This window comes from Paralichthys olivaceus, chromosome 3, assembly GCF_024713975.1.
Source record: "Paralichthys olivaceus isolate ysfri-2021 chromosome 3, ASM2471397v2, whole genome shotgun sequence".
Lineage (NCBI taxonomy): Eukaryota > Metazoa > Chordata > Actinopteri > Pleuronectiformes > Paralichthyidae > Paralichthys > Paralichthys olivaceus.
The window spans coordinates 26,213,190-26,233,704 of record NC_091095.1 but is presented as its reverse complement, the minus strand read 5'-3'; the positions used below and the strand labels follow the sequence as shown (position 1 = coordinate 26,233,704).

Genomic DNA, 20,515 nt, shown 5'->3' with positions numbered 1-20,515 from the left:
CAGTTTACTTAAGTAGGATCATCAGATCACCATCCATAACAAGAACAGCAGGTAAACATTTATTCATGCAACTTTGATGTTTATCCAACCTTTTTCAAGTGCAAATGCCAAAATACAATAAAAAGACTAGAAAAACAGAAACACATCAATGCATAATTACAACAACATTTTCAGACTGAAAAATGATTACACTTTTTTATATTAAAAATATTGTTTTTATTACATTCGCCAGCTGAAATGAACAGGGCCAATATCTTTTTTAAACAGCTACATTTTTTATAAAATAAAAACATATCACTGAGTGTGGGATAAGGTCTTGGATTACTTTTTCGTTGCTAAAATGTGACTCACTTTAAATTCCTCGATAAGAAATCTCACATTTAACAAATCCTTGAAGGTAAACATAACAATTTTGACAGTGACTTAACACATTTCCTTTATTGTGAAAAGGTCCCTCTTCTTAAGCTAGTAGCTTATTCTTGAGGGTGTTCACTTTTGGGGACAACTTTGAACAATCAAGAAAGAGTTTCTGGAAGGTTACAAATGTGTACCGGCAAGATTCACTGCATATGTCAACCCAATGAGCATGGAGCAAGCGCTTGGAAAGTTACTCAGTGCAGTCAGAACTTTCTTGCCTTCCACCACGATACCAATGTTATCGGGACCCTCTGACGTATTAGTCTTGATGTTGTAGATTTTCATCCTTTGAATAGCAAGGTCCTATACACACTGTCTTCATCAGCATCCTGAAAGAGCAAAAACAATGTGTTTCTCAGACTGTACAGCCAAATGTGAATGTTTTATTGAACATCTCCCAAAGTGTCTCAAACCCTTTGGACAATAAAATCTGGGGCTGTCAAAGCCTATTTGGCCATTTGTAACAATTTCAGAAAAATCTGAGCTCATATACTTGCTAAAGCATATAAGTTAAAAGTGATCAAACCAGGGTCCATTCCATAAAACAAGCTCAGAAAAGCGGCGCTTCATGTGAAACACCTGACTTGAATAAGCCTAACAAATGAGATGAGGCTCAAGCGGTTCCATAAAGGCCGAGCCACATCCATGCAATCAAACTAATTCAAGACAGGTTCAGCTAGTCAGACTAATTGCGTGTGCACGCCATTCATAAGCAGCCCATAAGGTCGAACACAGATCAACTGGATTCACAATGGCAAAATGTAATACGAAAGAGCAAGCGGCAATGTTCACTGTCTCAGAGCAGGCACTTATAATGAAGACCTATGAAGAATTTAAATGTATAATAATGAAAAGCGGTATCACAGCAGCAATAAATAAACAGTTGTCTCAGGGTGCTGCACAAAAGTCCAAAATCTTAAGAAAGACAAAATCCAACTTGTTCCACACCGAAGCCAGCATGAGCAACAGCGGGGAGGAAAAACTCCCAGGTGGAAGAAACCTCCGACAGAACCGGGCTCGGTGTGGACGGCCTCTGCCAGGACCGGTTGGGGTGAGTAATAATATAGGGGAACAAAAGAAAATACATGGAGTGGGGTTGCCTATATAGGCTGGACCTTAATTAGTTACAACAAAAAGGGAAACACACCCTAAAAACGTCTTAGTTTACTTTTTTAGGCATTATTTTAATTGTAATATTCAATATTTTAAATGTAACCAATACATAGCCTTTAAAACAGCGTTTCATGTTGTATTTAATTTAATATTTTATTGATGGTGATTAACAAAGTCATTTAATATAGTAAATATTTTCTAAGTAGCCGTGGTAACTGGGTTTGAACTATGCTGAGCTTGTTTTATGGAAGCAGATCCACTGGAAAATAAGCCACACTAACGAAATAAGCCTGGCTTATTTGGTAATCCTGTTTTATGGAACAGGGCTCAGCTCACCAACAAATGATACAAATTAAATAACACCAGAGTCACACATTAAATTATACAATTAAATGAAAGGATTGGTACATAAATTATTTTCTTTCTGACACTTCTGACACTATGTATTGATGAATATATCATTTTACATTGATTTACAAAGGTTGGTCATCTGTCAACCAATCTTTATAAAGCACTGTTAGCTCATTCTTGAAGCTTGAAGTCATCCACAGCAACTGAATCAACTCTAACCCCCTTCACTTATTGTAGAGGTTGCCTCAGTATCTCTAAAAGTGTCTCTCAGCTGCTTCGTGAATAGTTCTTAGGAAGAAACTCTTAGCAAAAAACCTTAAGGGCTATGTTATAAAGACAATAAGTAAACTATTGATAACTTTTGAATTCTGCCAGTTGCTGAATCAGATTGAGATGGGGAGGATTTAGTAACACCTCCTGTTTCTGTAGTAGTACTTTAAAATCCCCTAATGGAAAACAAATGAACATTGCACAATGATTACTTACATGACTCCACATCAGTCGCTTGCCAAGAGTTACTGGGAGGTACTTGTGACTGTATTTTGTGTTGTGACCTTCCCAAGACATAACAGGTGGAAGAGATGAGAGAGATAGAAATCACCTTCTTTATATTTTATATGTACTTCAGCTTACATCATACTCTTTTAAAAGTTGATCAGTCGATTCCCCAAGGTAAACCATCAAACAACGAATGACAACATCTCTGGTTATGTCGATGCTAGGATTGCTTGGAGCCTGATATTACAAAAATAAACATTATTCAAGTTCATGGTGTAAATCATCCACTGACCTAAAACCTGCTGCAATTTTGAATACTAGGTGGCTTATGTTGTTGATAAATGAGCCCCTATCAAAGATCCTTGATGTGCTGTCTCAGGGACCTGTAAAATGAAACCCTTTTCGTCATTACTGAGGTTTCCTGGAAATCAGAAGTGATTCCAGGAAGTCATTAGTCCCAGTAAAGAAATAGTGCATTACATTTTTTTTTTTTTTTTACATTTGACTTGCTTTTAACATCAACATTACTTACTTTTGAATTCCTGCACATATCAGGGTGGAAGGAAATTAGCTGTTTGATAAGTAAGCAAAAGGAGCAACAAGTAAAAGAGATGTAGATATGACAGTAAATTATAGCAAGGATCAAAAGTATATTCAAATCAGGGCTGAAAAAGAGATGGCGTGAAGAATGGGACAGAGGAAACAAGGGCAGATACAGAGTATTCAAAAGAAAGTAGGTGAAATGAGGTGATAGTATCAAGAATGGTTTGTCTAAGATAAATACTACAGACAGACTCAGGTGATGCAAGATGTAGGGCGATATACAGGTTTCTAAAAAACAGGACTCTACAACAGAATTTAGTTTAATATCCGTTCTGACTCACACTCCTTTCCAGACGGTGGCGGTAAAGCACTGATAAGTTGTTTTCCAACCGCAATTAAACATCAAAAGAAGAAAAGGAGTAGAGGAAGAGGAAGAAGACGTTTTCTACAATCGATTATTCTGGGCTGCTAATGTTATCCATGCACGAGCCAAACACAAGTTTACTACAGCCTGGCTAGAATTAGCTTTGATAACATCCGGTTGAATTGTGTTTGTGGAATGGCTTAAGCCTCAAGTGGAAGTTGAAGCTAATTCAAGCTGGACCTTTTCACTTAAGCCAAGAGTAGTTCAGCCACTTCCCCACTGGCATTTTATCACATGCCACTCAAAAACAATGTCCGCGGAAGTTTATTGACTCGGATTTCAAAATAAAAATTGAAGAATTTTAAAGAAACTGTTCCAAGTGGATACATTAATAAGGTGGCTTTGTTTGTTCATCGTGGACCAAACAAGCAGGCATGTTGCTGGGCCTATGTGTGCTTTTACAATGCATGCTGGCACTCTGGAATAAGTTGTGTGATGTTTAAAGTCCACAATTCCTGCTCTCCATGTTTGTTTGCCTCTGGGATTAACAAAAATGTGGGAAAACAATGCCATCTCATTCCTTGTCATCAGTTTTATTTTGTACTTTTACATTTATTTAGACTTTTTTATACTGTGCTTGTTGTAGCACTTTGTAACATTGTTGAGAAGATATTTATTATCATGTAAAGTTTATCATTATTTGTTATCATTTGAACAAATTGTCAAGGTAGAACATTGGATAGGCTGTGATCCTCCAACCAGAATTGCCCCTGGTATGGTATGAATGCGTGAATGCCCCCAAAAATCAAGACTAGAAGAGCACTATATAAATACAGGGCCTTTAATGATTTTGATCATGACTAGACACCTTTTCTTCTTGTCATAGCAGGAAAAGTACAGGTGGTACTTATAATATGAATTACTCTTCAGTTCTGTTTACTCCAGCAGGCAACGCGGCCCTCAATGTATTAGCAGTATAGATAATGGATGGATGGATGTTCTATTTTCTAATAGTAAGCTATGACAGTGTGACAATATCAGGACCCTTCAACTAAAGCAGTTAAATGGAATTCAGCCATTATTACTTTTATTATTCACATATTGTATTTACTCTGAAAATATAACTTGTTGGGTTTATATTTGTAGCTGTTTGTAATACGTTTTGCGGTAAATTTCTTACGTATACTTCGTACATGTATGTGTATATTAAGTATATGGTTTGTAAGTGAAGTTTTGGAGTCCCCGATGTCATTTGATGCGTATTTTTATGTGCTTCGTTTTATTTTGAATGATTTAACCGGATATGCAAGAGCTGTTACCATTTCGAAACTGACAATTGTCTATGACACCCGGACCAACAGAGAAGACAGATAAACAAACATTAACACGGATTATTTTGTGCCAATCAAAGCGATATTCGTCTGCTGAAGCTCGTTAACACTCACACAGTCCATATGCTTTTCATGGCATGGCGGAGAAACAGGACAATGAGGTAAATACTTGCTTCAGTCTGCAAAAAGAAGCACAGGGGCTGCTACAGTGGGGGAGATGGCACATTTTCCAGTTGGTTATTTGTCCTGACAGTGAGTAGTCGTTATAGTACTGTTTAAGATGACCCATTGACAAAAGCAGTCTCCCTAAAGAGCTGTGCTCATTTATCCAGACGGGTCTCAATGACTGCAGTTGACACGTTAGCCTACTAGCAAGCATTGCCTGCTAAGATACTAGTAAACGTGAAGACTTAGATCGAGTCAATAGTTACATTAATGCTTGGACAGTTTCCTGTATGCATGGCCTGTGAGAACAGTACTTATTTGGATCTAAGACCAAAATAGTTGATAATAGCAGTATGTGTAGTACGTGTGTTTTAGCTATTCGACGTACAAGTGTACCGTAAATATGTTTTGCATTGATAATATCTGAATTGGAATTGGTATACACTTGTCAGCGTCCGCCTGAAACGTCCATGGGATAGATGACATCACAACTATTTATAAGTTATTATTTAACTAAATTAGATGCTCGGTGAACTAGCTATAACGGTAGCTGTTGGAAGGAAATGGGAAGTAACATGTTTTAGTCTGTAATATATAGAGGCTCAAATGCTGTATATATTTACCAATTCACATTAGTGAGCCAAAAGCACCCTGCTGTTAAATTCAGAGTATATGTTTTCTAAACTCATCCAGAATATCATATTATGTTTACAAATCAACATTTATTATTTGATACATATTTTGTATCTTTATAGTATTTTTATTTTATTTTCAGTGCTTTATTCATCATTAGGATGAACCTGCAGTCCCCTTTAGTTAGTGTGCTCATGTGAATTGATTGTACAAATGGAACTCCTGATCTTATGAGTACTATGTGGGAGTTGTTGGTGTGTTAACATTAAAATTACAGTCAGTGTTTAAAAGCCACAGAGGCTAACAATATAGTAAGCAAGCATTCAGATAACAATGCAGTACATGACAAGGCATAATGACAGAGGGAGCAGGAATATTGACTTTTATCCCATATGTATTATAAAATAGCAAAGCAAAACTCCATATGACTAAAATTATAATATATGAATTTACCGTCAAACAAAAACTTTACCACAACATCTGTCATTTCTGAAATTGTCAAACATATCACAACTAATGAACTTGTAGTCCAAGGTCATGAAAACTACAAGACTAGGGTGTTCACATGGACTCATGAACATGGTCAACGTAAACCTATATGTAAGCAGATAAAGTTTAAAAAGGTCCAAACCTGTGCAGAGCATCTTGTCCTGTTTAAAATGGGGAAGATACATAATTGGCAGTCAGGTGGTCCTCCTTGAGAAAATCAAATATTAAGTAATTTAAAGCAAATTTCCTGAATTTGTACACCACCTTACTTCCTGGATAAAGTCAAGAATCAGCCATTTGCACTAGTCCACATTTGTCTGAGGCTGCTGGGTTGCAGGCTAATGAGGTATCTTCAAAGTCAAACAAAGACAAAAACTGAAATAGCTTTGTAAATGTTTTAAGAATAATTTGGCTATTTAAACATGGTTAAACTATGTTAAGCCTGAGGGTTACTATTCTTAAAAGTCATATGAGATCTTCAAAGTCTAACAAATGCTAGATCTCAAAAGTCCAAACATATTTGATTGCAACATTTGCCTAGTTCCAATGCCACTTGGACTGATTAACATGACAACCATGTTCATTAGCCGCTGGAATGTTGCTGGCGCCTTCTGCAGACCAAAGCTCATGACCATGTACTCATACAAACTGGAGGGAGTGATAAATGCAAATATTTCGCATTGACATGCAGAGAGTGAGACCTGCCGGTAGCCTTTCAACAAAACATATTGGCTTACAAACTTGGCCGGACCGACTTGATCTATGCAATCCTTAGAGGAAATTAGTTGGGTTATTTTGGTGAATTCACATTACAATAATCATTACAGAACTGCTGCGTTCTGTCAGATTTCACAACTAACAGACTGGGAGAGGCCCAGCTGGAAGAAGATCGCACAGCAAAAATATTTTTTTTAACATATACTCTACCTCAGAGTCTAACATCCTACATTTATTAGCTGTCACTCTGCCTAACAGATTTTGCATCCCCCACATCAATGTTGTGCTCCAGCCAGTGAGTGTGAGGTGGCTTGCCCCCGAACTGAACAGGATATTCTTTAACGCACTGCGCCTGGCAAACACCTCACCAGCAGATCCAAATTACGTGACATCTCTCCGCAACACACACAGCAGCCAAAGATATTATAGCTCCGCTATCTATAATCATTGTAGCAGCCGTCATAGGACATCTGGACCGCAGTTTCGGTTTTGGTTCGAGATTCGTTACAGCCCTAAATTAATTAAAATACACAAAATTAATTGAACTGAATGAAGTATGATAAGTAATAAAATGAATGTCAATGTCAAGTAGAATTTCAAAGTAAAATATCACATTTTCACTTTTATCCCTTCTAAATTCAGATTGATATTAAAAACAAACTACCTTTTTCCAGAGACTGGAAGTTCACCACCTCAGATTATCACCCAGAAAATATCAGGACAAACTAATTAAAAGGAAATATTATATTTTAATTGTTTTGGTTGTGGCAACAGAGAATGAGATTGTTATTGCACTTGACAAAGATGATGTCATTGAAAAGATGACAGAGGGCAGTGAGCTACTGTGCTGCCTACTTGTTTACCAGCCTGTTAACCTTTACATGAACAAATGGAGTTAGCCTTAAAAGTTAGAGGTCTGGTGCTTTACGCAAAAAGGGTGGCCTGGAAAGGAGTCAAATTCCCAGCCTGAATTATTGTCCCAGTGTACCCCTGCCCACATGTGATTCGTAGTTGGGAGAAGTTGGCAAACACACTACACCCGGAGATTATAAAATAAATAGAGGCGAAGTGTGTTTGAAAAGAGAACCTGCACTGAATAAATGTGTTGATTCCCATGCACAACACCAAGATGTGTTTTTCTTTTTTTTTTTTGTATACTGTGATGTGTACATGAATATTTGTTCTTTAAAAAAGTTAAAATTGCGTTCTTATATGAATTGTGATTGTGGTTACTGTTATGTATAATGTGCTTTGTTGTATTGGTCTGATCTGCAATTTTATCAATCAGAACTGCAAAAAGAGAATGGATCTGAATATTGTCTGAAACCACTGTATGTGCTTCTTTTTTCAACAATTTCCCAACTGAGATCAATAAATTTCATCTATTTATCTTAATAAGGTGGAGGAGGCTGACCAAATCTACTTGTTGATGAAGGAGGAGTATCGGATCTCTAGGAATGTGCGTCTGGCATGGTTCCTTGGTAAGCTTAACCAAGTCATCTGGCCAGCCTCAAAGCCTGAACTGGTGAGTTAACCCTGTATTGTACTGTCCTCATGGGGGAGACTAAAGCCAGGGCCATACTGGCTGCACTGTTGTTCTAGAGCAGGGGTCATCAACCCTTAGACCGCGATCGACTGGTCGATCTCGAACGTCCTCACTGTTGATCCCTGTAACACTCTGGACTCACTGGCTGGGGTTGTGCTGCAGATCAGCTGTGTCTCTGTTGTCTATTATTCACATGGGCAGTGTGAGCTGCTGGTATATCTACCGCATTTCCTTCAATACAAGTCAGATTGTGTACTAAACTAAGGATCTGGAGTCTCCGTTGCGCACAAAACAGGGCCTGAAATGTGCGTATGCCACTTCTCACGCAAACGTTGGAATTTATAAAAACAAACTTGACTGGACGTACGATGCGTACGAACATTTTGGAGAGGGGAAAGTGGCGATGCAGACAGCTTCATTTTTGCTTGTGTGACATAACTGATTCATAAGAAACTTAAATTGCAAAAGATATAAAACAACTTACAGCTAATTAAGATTCCGTTAAACAGCAGTTACAGAGCTGAGTCATTAATAGTTTTAATAAAATCTTCTAACACTGTGCATGTATCATCAATGACCAGTGTATGTAAAATCGCAGCAGTGAACGTGACTGAGGCGCAGAGAGTGCACTGGAGATCACTTACAAACAAATCACAAAAATAAAGAAAAACTAGTTACTTAACAAACTTCTATTTTCCAAATAATATTCCAGAGTGAAGGTTAGGATCCACTGTGTGAAGTAATCACTCTGATTGCTGTAAATATAGAAATACTGCAGTGACACTCATGTGTTATGCTGCGTGATGGATGCACGCGAATGGAAGGATGAGGAGGAAATGAAGGTTCAGTGATGACTGATCACCTGATATAGATTCTATAGATCTGTGATCTTGGTTCCAGTATTAGATCAACCGAGAAAACGGAACCATCCCAGTACAAACACAAGCATATCATAATAATTATGTTAAGTTCTATATATATCGATGTCAGTGTCAGGAAGTTTCGCTTCCTCTTCTCATGGCTTGATGCTGTGACTCTGTCATGAATCTCTGTGGAGACTCAATTGTAGGTGCTTTGTATTCAACATTTATAGTTGAATGTGGGCGTGTAGAGAGTGGGATATGAGGCAGCTACGAGTACGAATGTTTCCAGGTGCACTGTGAATTATAAAGTGAACATTATGTTCAGGTGTGCGTGTGCACGGTTTTATAAATCTAAATTTTCTTTTACGTACGCCATTTCCGGCTATTGTGCGCATGTACGCTTTTAGTATGAATCCCACGCACTGTTTTATAAATGAGACCCCAGGACACTACGGTATGAAGACATGCATCTTCCAGTCTTGCGATAACAATCAAAGTCCCGTTAGAACAAATTAATTTATTCAGAAAGTGAAAAGCTGGAGTGCTTTTACTTTGAACCCAGTTCGGGAAGTGTTGGAAATACAGTACATATGTTTGTGACCGATTAACATCATGGTTCACAGCAGAATAAACAGAGAAAAGTATCTTTCACCTTAGTTATGATGTTTATCTGATGAATTTATGTAAATAGTCATTCTTATGGCTGTATTCAAAAATACATTGTGCTGCAGTAGCAGCTCCTCTGCATATACTGTTGAACTAAGTAGCTGAATATTGTGCATGGAACAGATAAATATGAATTGATATTAATGTGAATATTTTGCATTAAATAGATAAAGTGGCTGGTTTAGTTCTTTAGTATTGATTAGTATAAGTAGCAATTTTTTTTGACAACTGTAATACTGTCATTTTTGTCATTGTTTGTTTGCTGGACATATTGTGCAGAACTTTTATATACCAGCTATGGTACAGGGTGAAGTTAGAAAATGTTACGTTTATCATAACTCTTTTATCTGCAGTAAAGATTTTATATACATTTTCACTCTGAAGACAAATTGCCAAACACTGAATGATTATATGAATGTTGTTGCCATTGATCGAACTCAGCACCTGCTGCACCTGTGATCTGTCAGTCCGATATGATGAAATAAAAAAAGAAAATGATCGAAGTGGTTGCATATTTTTGTACCTCAGCTGGACCCAGTTGCCTGTTGCTGCTGTATTTTATCAGAAGAAGATTCAACTGGGCCCACAGACTGACTGACATACTGCCTCCTCAACGCCCACTTAGAATAGACATGCCAAGTCGATTCATTAATGGTTCGTGAGATATGCTTTCAACGGACAGAAAGACAGACAGACAGACAGACAGACATACATTTGTGCAATTAGTAGGTAGATGCATGAACAGATGATAAACAAAAGTAAGCTCTGAAATTCCATTCTTTAAGAATGTTTGACTAACAATTTGCAAGTTTTCTTAACTTTATAAATGTTATGAATAATTAGTCACTGATGTCATGTTTGCCTGCATTCACAGCTGAACTCAGAGAATGAATTGGACTTGTTGAGCATCTTACCGAAAGGATGGCAGCCAGATTTCTCCCCAACCATGTACCCGTACATGTTGGTGCCCTCCACTCGGGCCACCTTCCTGGCTCGGAGGTACAGATTCATCATCGAGCTGGATCTTAGCCCTTCCACGGGGATTGTGGTAAGATGTAAACACAATTTAATGGTTATGAGATTTTTTCCTCAATAAACAGTCAATAAATGAGAAGAGAAAATTACCAGGGTGTTCTCTTCCTAGCAACCACAAATTTTGTGCCAGTTATGTGCTTCATAAGGTCTTTATAGCAGAGAAATCTTAGTTATTCTATTTATAGTATCCTAAGAATATTCAGATGAAAACCTTACTTGATTCACATTAATTACATGACTCTTCTGCACACCCCATTGGCTCTTGGTGTTTTTGGAGTTGTACTGTTTTATTTTGTATAGATACAGTATTAACATGCAGGTCAGATTCCACACTGCACTTGAAAAGATAATGTATGCCTTAGGTCTTTATGCTCATTGTGGTTCTTACCATGCTAGCTGTCTAGCAGAAGGGATGGCAGTGTTGGCGGGCCACTCCATTTATTGACATTTATAGTCCCAACAGGATGAAATGTAATAATAAAAAATGCAACTGAAATTGACAGAGGACAGGGTCGCATCCCTGAAACTCCCGTTTTGGTTATAAATGAGGCACGCCAGCCCAGTACTCCCAGTTTTGTTTTGCGTTTGAAACCTGCAGCCTGGGCTTTCTGTGTTTGAGGTGAACAAATGCATACCAGTGTATGAAGTGAATTGTCGGTGTTGATATGCTGTAAACAAAAACATTTGAAATCCCTGCTCTATTATGTATGTGTGAAAGGCAACCTCATTCTCTGGTAGACCCAATTCTCTGAACATCCTCCGGAGGTCATGTCTGAAAAAATCTATAGTAGTGTGGAGAAAAAAGTGTTATAACTTTAGTGAAAGTTAGTTAGAAAATGGTTAGTCTATTATGCATTCGTGCTGGTGACAGCTAGTGGCCGGAGGCATTTTTTAGGTTGTCAGTCCGTCCCATTCTTGTAAACGTGATATCTCAAGAACACCTTGAGGGAATTTCTTCAAATTTGGTACACAAATTCACTTGGACTCAAGGATGAACTTATAAAAGCACAGTGAAACTACAAATTTAAAACTTTAGGATTAGCTGTTGATAACGTAAATAATTCAGACAAATTCAGTATAATACAAATTCAGTTGTGAGATTGATTTGAAGACTATTATTTATTATCTACTGCAATGTTATCTGCATTATATTTCAAATTGTTCTATTCACAGACTTAAAGTCTGAATATTCCAACTCTAAAATTTAGTTATCCAAATCAACCATAAGATAGAGACAAGTTTTAAGTTATAAATACACTTTTTCTTAGATGAAAATTTTACTTTATAATTTATTGTTATTTTAGTAAATACAGTGTGTGGCAAGCAAATTGGCTTCTTTCTTTCTTTTTGTTCCATCTCATTGACAAATTTCCTCTAGTTTCATTCTGAAAAGTCAGCATTAAAATAAAACAACTTGGCTCAATTCAAAAATTTCATCCGATAACTCCTCCTTCGGCAACTTGCTTTTCCCAAGAATCACGGAGCCAAGAGATCACTAGCACAACAACCGTGTCTCACAGACTCAGATGACTTCTCTCTCTTTAAGTTACTTTCATGAGCAACAGCACAGTACAAGAACGTATGCCTATAACAGGCTGGGCGTAGTATGTATGTGATGACTCGTAGGATGTTTGTGGGGGTGTGTGTTGGTGTGGTATGCGTGGTTGTGCGTTGTTAGACAATAGACATCTGTCTTTCTCTTCTCTGTCTCTCTGTTCCTCTCCTTCACGTGTCGCTCTTAATTTATCACTCACTGCTCATACTCGTTGCGCTCCTCTCCTTAATGCGCTTTCCCGCTACAGGTGTGCAGCACACACTTCTGCCAATGCTCTGTGCACACCATCACGATGCACTGCTGGTAGACAGCCTTTGTAAATGTGTTGTCATGAGTCATGATATGGATGCGCAAAATGCATATTGCATCATACATACTAGGGGTGGGCATTCGATTAAATTTTCTTAATCGATCGTTGGGAGACTTAACGATCAATTTTCGATTAATCATTAAAAAATTTGAATTAATTAAAATACATTATTTAATTTTTTATATATTAAAAATGCAATGAAAATACAAAATACAGCGTGTTTTTCCTCGATGAGATCTTTATTATGAGAAGAACTCTTGTGGCAGTTAAACTGACGTTCAATTGTTAAACTTGAAGATGTGCGCTGCGGTGCTCTATAGCAGAGGAGCCTGCAGCTGCAAGCCGGCGCTCTTAAACACAATTGACCCTTGTTTGTTCCAAAATAATAATAATAAAAAAAATCATGTTAAACCATAACTTAACCAAAAACATAATACTGTAACTCAAAAACTATCCAAAAGGCACCGAGTCTAAAAAGAGGGTGAGAGAGAGATAGCCTACCTAACAATTAATTAGGCTACTTAACAAAGCCTCATAAAAATAACTAGTAGGCCCAACATGCTCTGGGGTCAGACGCGACTGCAGCCTGGTGACCGTCAGTCCAGCCGCCGAGAACACCCGCTCTGAGGGGACTGACATTGCCGGGATGCATAGGTACCTCCGTGCATTATGCGCATTATTCGAGCATTTTATCGATAAAAAAATAACGTGATCAACGAAATTCTTAACGATCAATTATCAATTTGTCGATTAATCATGCCCATCCCTAATACATACAACATAAATTGTTGGCACTTTTAGCACACTAGCATTGCACTTGCACTTTATGTGTACAGCATATTGGCGTTTGTGTATTGTTGCTGGCATGGTATGTTGCAAAGAGAGGGGTGCCGAAATTAATTTTGGCGGGCGGCAGAAGTGCACGTGCTAGGCATTTTGGCACATTAGCAGAGCTAATTGTGAAATATGCTGTACAGTTCTTCTCTCAATTCCCTTGCCACGGATGGAAAGATGGGAAATTAACTATCCTGAGAGGGTATAGATCAGCTTTCCAGCACAACGGTACAATGGGTAACTTGCTAATCTCCCACTGATCTTTTCCATCCGCTCACGTGGCCTACCAAAGTGGGAATCAATGAATCAGTGAATGCATGCACACCTGGGGCTGGGGCCGTGCATGGGCCACGTAGTGGTGTGTCTTAAAGAGATACACCACCCAACAAAATCACAACTGTTTGCTGTCCTGGCTCCTAAATGTTGGAACGAGCCCCCCATTGACACCAGGACAGCAGAAAGTCTATACATGTTCCACTGCAGACTACAGATACATCTCTTCGGACTACACCATGGTGATGAAAAAGATGTCTAGTAACTAATTAAAAATAGATAAATAAAAAGTATATATTGTTGCACTTATATGACACTTACATGTAGCAATTTGTAGTTTGGCTTTTTGAAGCAAATTGTACTTACTTGATTCATGTTGTTCTGGGTTTGTCCCCTCATGGTTGATGCACTTATTGTAAGTCACTTTGAATAAAAGCATCAGCTAAATGATATGTAATATCAATGCCAACCGCCCCAGTGGGTCAGTCCCTGGACATATGGAATATGCCACTGTGTGAACAGATTTCTTTCTGATGTTAATAGAGACCAAAGCAGAGGCAGACATTAGCATCATCTAGGCAATACAAAGCAGTATGGGATTATCTGTTTTACAGCTGTCGGTATAGTATGAAGCCACTGTCTGGAAACTGATGCTTTAGAAGTATGGAAAATAATACATTAACTTGTACTTGTGTTTTGTTTTCTGTTATGCAGGATGACAGCACAGGAGAGATGATCTTTGATGAGGTTTTTCATGCCCTGTCAAGGTGCCTGGCTGGTCTGGCTCAACCATTCACAGTCCCTGGAACTGATCAGCTTTTCAAGCCAAAGATCTTTATCACCATCTTGGCATATTCATCAATTATCGGCCTCACATCCCACCAGGTTATAAAACAGTAGCTTAGATGTGATCTCAGTTTTTTTACTGGTGATTTACAAGATTCCAATTGTCAAATGTTCAACAAGATTCCAAATGTCTAAAAGGTGAAGCAGCCACACTATGTTTAAAAGGAGTGTTTTTCTGTCCTGTCTGGTTTTAAGTTTTAAGAGGGCTGTTGTGTTTTAACCCTGAACTCAGCCAATATCATTGTAGGTTGTGGTTAAGAGTGGTCAGAAGTTTTCTTTTTTGAGCATGTAACCAGAACTAGCATTGAAGTCACATGATGGAGAACACCACAAGTTCAACCAATGGACTTCCTGTGGCCTTATTTAAATGTATGTGTTTTGACCTCTTTATATACAGTCTATGGTTTTGACTCGACTAATTTAAAACTTGGTGCAATCCAATCCATCAAAATTGTCTTTTGGGACAGTCCTCTGTACTTTACATTTCAATAGCAACATGCTCTGATTATTTTATGCATATGTTGGGTTCTGATGGCAGATGCCTTATACTGACTTAGATATTTTTTCATGCACATATTGTCAGTGTTGTTGCCCTCCTTTGACAGCTTTGATTTTCCTGTAGGTTTTGGTACAGGGCTGTCAACTTGAAAGAACAGACCTCAGTGAGTTCTTACATCACATTTATCAACAACTCAGAGCTGTGGAGAGCAACATTGCTGAAGTCCTTCATCAGCAGCATGAACAGGCAAGTGCAGATGCACAACATTTACAATGTAATGAGTGAGTCTGCATAGAAACATTTAACATCCATGTACCATGGACCAAACTAAAAAGTTTAACTGTATGTTCAGGTGTTGAGATATTTTGGCGTCATTTTTATACAGTGGGAGAAATGTAGTCATTGATCCATACACTGGGTGATGTGTGTTCCTTCATTACCATGAGCACACACACTGTACTTATATCTGATACAGCTCTACAGCCCATATAGTTGTCCGATTGATTCAGTTACATCCAATGGGCTTGGAGTTGAGAGCTAAAAATAGAGTAAGGAAGCCAAAGTATTGAGACGTATAAGCAGATTGTTGATTTAGGTTTTTCAATTTTCATTTCTTGACACTATGGACTATGAAAAAGATGTGATAATTTCGCCTTGCTTCTTTTATATTGTAGGCTATCATTAAGAGAAGCAGTTTTCCCCAATAATTACCTTTACTGTATTAGCCAGTCATAGTCTTATTTGTCCCACTACAGCTTCCAAGAGGTTTTAACACTTCTGATGATAACATGAAAGATTGTTTTGTGCCATTGCCCCACTGTAGAGCTGTGCACAGCACTCTTTGTCGTTACTGTCCTCTGCAGGCTAGCATAATTTTGTGTTGCCAACACAAGCACAGGGTACTGCATGCATTTTAGTCGGCATTCAACCCCTCTTGTGATTTGATAGATTTGCATCTTACTGTATTCGGTCAGTGTAAAATCTGCATTCTATAGTCTTGAAAGTTGATGAAATTTACCAATGCATTTATTTTTTACTGTGCCTTCAGTCTCTGGAGCCACTCCTAAACCCAAGTCTTCATAGCAACAACATGGACAATCAGCCTCACAGGAAGCAGGGCATTTCTATTGTGTCAGCTGATATGGGTCTGCTCAGCATGGTACGCCAGGGCATCCTTGCCCTTCAGCTGCTGCCTCCAAACTCCAGTGCAGGTAGGTTTGCCGTCAGAATATAAATATAAAAATATCCCATTTACAGCTGCATGAAATGTGTTTTAGGTTATCAGATTTTGCTTGATGACGTGACAGTACAGACACACAAGACAGACTATGATCCAGAGATCGAAGACCTCAACCACTACCCTTAAGGGGTTATTAGCTATGCACTAAAGAACAGCTATTTTTCCTGGTGCCCACCTTCAGGAACATACATTAAAAATGTGATTAATTTGATATAACACATCAAAAAATAAAGGAAATTATCATATTTGAATTTAGCAATACACCCCAAAATGAATACGAATGATAATAAACAAAAACACAAAAAGAACACAAAAAGGGTCTGTGCCATTTGAATCTGCAAATTACGTTTATTTTAATCACCCGTCAGAATTTCCTGATTTCTGAATTGCTTTGTGGTCATAGGGCTGGGTTTTAAAAAATATTCTCTGATTTAAATTGATCTTCGTTTGAATTATCCGATATTGATTCAAAAAAGGAAAGATCGATTACACTCAGGTCCCCGGGGGGGAAATAAGTCCTATCAGCACATAATATTATTATTATGTGTGTGTGTTTTCCAGGTATCATTATAATTACAGATGGAGTGACCAGTGTCCCTGATGTAGCAGTGTGTGAAACCCTGCTGAACCAACTCAGAAGTGGAACCATTGCTTGCTCTTTTGTACAGGTAAATAAGATCATAACAACATCGCAATGTTTGCAGTTATGTTTTTTGTTACCGATGTAGCTTAATTTTCTAAGTGCAATGCCAGAAATACAGTATTGTTGATGTCGTGCCTTAAGACATCTTGTTGAAATGCAGTCCTTTCATACAAAAAATTCAGTTAAATTGTAGTGGTGGTGGCACAGCTATGACAGAAAAGGGTTTTAACTAAGAGGAAACATAAATATGGACACTGTTGAATATTACGGTAATAAGGGGTAGAATTCATAGCAATTTACTCTATCATTCCACTCAAAACACTATATTATGATGATTCTGTCATCTTGATCCAGAATGGAGGAGACATATAAGAGCCATTGCACTGAAAAGTCGGACTGCTCTTTTGATTGCATTTGTTCTATTCCAGGTTGGCGGTGCATACTCCTATGACTGCAGCTTTGGATACATCCCTAATGTAGAGCTGATGAAGTTCATATCATTAGCTACCTTTGGCTCATACCTGCCTAGCTGCCCTGAAGTGGACCTGACCAGCCAAGAAATGAATGCCTACCACAAGGCCTTCTTAACCTACTCCTTCCTCAAGACCCCTGAGTCGATGAATTCAGAGTACTACTGTGGTGAGACGCATGGCTTATTCCAATGTCAAATCAACACATCACACAATCATCACAGGCTGCACCATCATCGATATGCTAATTTGCTAATTTGGTCATATAACAAATCTGTGGGACCACAATCTCATGTGCCTCAGATGGCAATTAAAGGGAGATTTGGGCTAATGAAATTTGAGCTTTTTTTGGGTGGACTCACTTTGACTGGCCATATCTCCTGTATAGTATCTCCTGTAATATAAGTCACAGAGAAATGGTTCTCGTATCTCTTAAATATAGCACCCTTCTGGTGACAGTGGTGGGAAAAGAATGATTGTGTAGCCCCAAGCTAATAGGGGTTGGGAATGAGATGACCTTGTGACCATAAGATAATTAAATTGTTGCTATGGCTTAATATTGCCTGGCCACAAGATATGAATCTGTTCTTCGAACGAGCAAAGTGAACTGAAGGAGGCTACTTCGTGATGAAGTGAAATATTTCACCTCCCATCAAAGAAGCTACATTAGGAGCTTTATTTTGAAACACTTTGTGTGTTCTGACTTTAAAGGGATAGCTCACCCAAAAGGTGGAGTTTTTGAGTCCACAAAACAACTTCTGGAATACCAGGGGTAAACAGTGTAGCTGCTGAATCCAATACAACTGAAGATATTAGGGACTTATCTTCAGATGAAAAAAAACAATAGAAAAACACATTACATTCTCCATACTACTCGTGTGGTGTCATACAAGTGTCCGGAAGCCCCGACATTCATATACGACTCGAAACAATGTTATTTACACTGTGTTTTAAGCCTAAAAAGGAGAGTGCACACCATGCAACAGTGTGAAACTGTGGTGAGTACTGATTGCGCAAGAGAACACCAGGTAATCTGTAAAATTTTATCCCCCATTCTAAATAAATATATATCTAACGGAAACAAATGTATCCCTGTCTGCATCAGTGTCATCAGATTTATGTTTTAGGACATTTTCTGTGTATGTCTTGTAGGTTTCACTCATTCATACAGAAGCACAGCAAATTTCAATTGGAAGTGATAATGATGATGATAATAAATAGCTCTTCATTGTGTTGTAGTTTCCCAGCACAAACTGTTTAATGAGCATCTGGTGTCAGCCAGTGGTAACCCCGCGCTGGTCATGAGGAGGAAGAAACACACAGAGAAGGAAGTCCATGCTCATTTAATCAGTGTAGTGTCTGTGCGACTGAGAGAGGGCTACACCATCAGAGAAATCAGCCTCACCAAAGGTAAATATCTTTCTGTAGCAAAATGAAGGCTATGCGGAAATTCCAAAGACATCTCGCTCAATCAGATGCAGTGTAGGATGCAGTGTTTTCATTGCATGAAAATTTTTTGTCTCAATAACGCACTCATGATTAAACAGCCTTTTTTTACCATACTTGATGGTTTTTCCTTTCATCACATTGCAATAGAGCTAACAGAGATTCACATTTTTCGGCCAAAGTATTTTGTACCAGGGATTTATCATTCTTTACCATTAAACCTTGGATTGATTTTCTTTAACTGATTGCCTTGTTTAGCTCAGCTTTTTAATGAGTTTGTTACATGTCTATTACCTGTGTGTTTCAACACCACTACTCACTAGCTTTACCAGAATTTCGCACACCAGTCCCTGTAGCTATGTCTGGCTCAGCATTGTACATCTCTACGATGAATTAGGCAATCAAACAATAATTCACTGCAACAAACAGTCCACGCAAAGTCTATTATCTGTCATCGGTAACCAAAGCATTAGTTTGTTACCCATTATGTGTGCACACAATTTAAATGAAAATTAAATACTGTCGCACTACACCTAGGTTCAGGTTCATGCAGTAATGTATTGGTCAGGATCCTTCACATCCAGCTTCAGTAATAGCACTGCATCTTCTGAATCTTTAAACCAATAGGTCCTCACATTATGCAAACAGAAATTACTGCTCCTAGCAGCTCTCCAAAGTCCAAAGCTCATTCTGTTACAAAGATATTGTGATGTCGATCTTTAGCAATGACCTGGTTGTCTATATTTGTATACAAAATTAACATTCCGCCCCACAGCATCCCTTTGCTAGTATTTGGCTCCGACACGCAGTGCTTGAACTGTTCATCCCTGTTGAAAATGTGGCTCCTGACTTATTAAGGCGGAACTCAATTGGAGGTGAAACTGGTGCTGTTATGGAAACACAACATGCATATCGAGTACCTGGCAGCGGCTTCCTGGCCACTGGACCCCACCAAGAGAAGCACAAAGGTGGAGGTGACGATGGAGGGAAGCTATGACATCCTACATGATATCAGCTGCACCCAGAGGAAACCCATCACCAGCCCTTACCGGACCTCTGTCATCCGCCGCTTTTGGAACACACTGCAGAGGTACAACATCTGTGACTGGAGGAGGAAAGTATCATTTCCAGTCTATAAAAAAATAACAAATTTAGATTCTGCTTATTTTCTACATGACGTAATCACAACACAATATATAAATCTACTAACCCCATGTGCCCTTATGTGTGTTCTTTCAGCATCAACCAGACTGATCAGATGTTGGTGCACCTCCAGGCATTTAACTCAGTTCCTGAGAACTACATGATTCCTGAAAGCACCAAAAATGGAGTTCCTCTGTTCTACATCCCCCCTGGCTCTACTACTCCGGTACTGTGCAATAGGACCAATCCAGTCTGGTCCAAGTGACCAAAATTTAGACTAAGTAATTGTTTTGGTAGACATTTGTCAAAAGGGAAGCTTGAGCTGTCGATTAGTTGTTGATCAATTAGTTTTTGTAGTCCTATAATGGATTACTGCTCAGTGGTTACGGTGTTACTCACAGAACATTATTACTGTTAATATTACATGCTTATGCAAAGTACATAGGCTGTCATTATATGACATGACATAATAAGACTGAGTTGATGTCGCAATGGAAAAACATGGAAAAAATAGTATAGTAGTAT

The 20,515-nt window shown here is 38.4% G+C and overlaps 1 protein-coding gene and 1 long non-coding RNA gene across 9 annotated transcripts in view; one reads left to right on the top strand and one right to left on the bottom strand.

Moving 5' to 3' along the window:
• Window positions 1–192: 192 nt before the first annotated feature.
• LOC138407266 (uncharacterized) lies at window positions 193–3,521 on the bottom strand. The gene is made up of 2 exons (XR_011240702.1): window positions 2,368–3,521; window positions 193–746 (listed from the first exon to the last, which is right to left on the bottom strand). It is a non-coding gene; the product is annotated as an uncharacterized lncRNA (long non-coding RNA).
• szt2 (SZT2 subunit of KICSTOR complex) overlaps window positions 1,161–20,515 on the top strand; it is a 110,546-nt gene continuing 91,191 nt past the window's right edge. For 6 of the 8 annotated variants that reach the window (XM_069522641.1, XM_069522643.1, XM_069522640.1 and 3 more), the window contains exons 1-11: window positions 1,161–1,468; window positions 8,021–8,146; window positions 10,571–10,744; window positions 14,418–14,588; window positions 15,172–15,294; window positions 16,097–16,259; window positions 16,850–16,956; window positions 17,360–17,570; window positions 18,641–18,811; window positions 19,706–19,937; window positions 20,087–20,216. In XM_069522641.1, coding sequence (XP_069378742.1) covers window positions 1,169–1,468; window positions 8,021–8,146; window positions 10,571–10,744; window positions 14,418–14,588; window positions 15,172–15,294; window positions 16,097–16,259; window positions 16,850–16,956; window positions 17,360–17,570; window positions 18,641–18,811; window positions 19,706–19,937; window positions 20,087–20,216 — 1,908 coding nt within the window. In that variant the 5' untranslated portion in view covers window positions 1,161–1,168. Of the gene's footprint in view, window positions 1,469–4,594; window positions 4,779–8,020; window positions 8,147–10,570; window positions 10,745–14,417; window positions 14,589–15,171; window positions 15,295–16,096; window positions 16,260–16,849; window positions 16,957–17,359; window positions 17,571–18,640; window positions 18,812–19,705; window positions 19,938–20,086; window positions 20,217–20,515 lie in introns of those variants that run through there. The other 2 variants (XM_069522645.1, XM_069522644.1) reach the window with 1 other exon arrangement.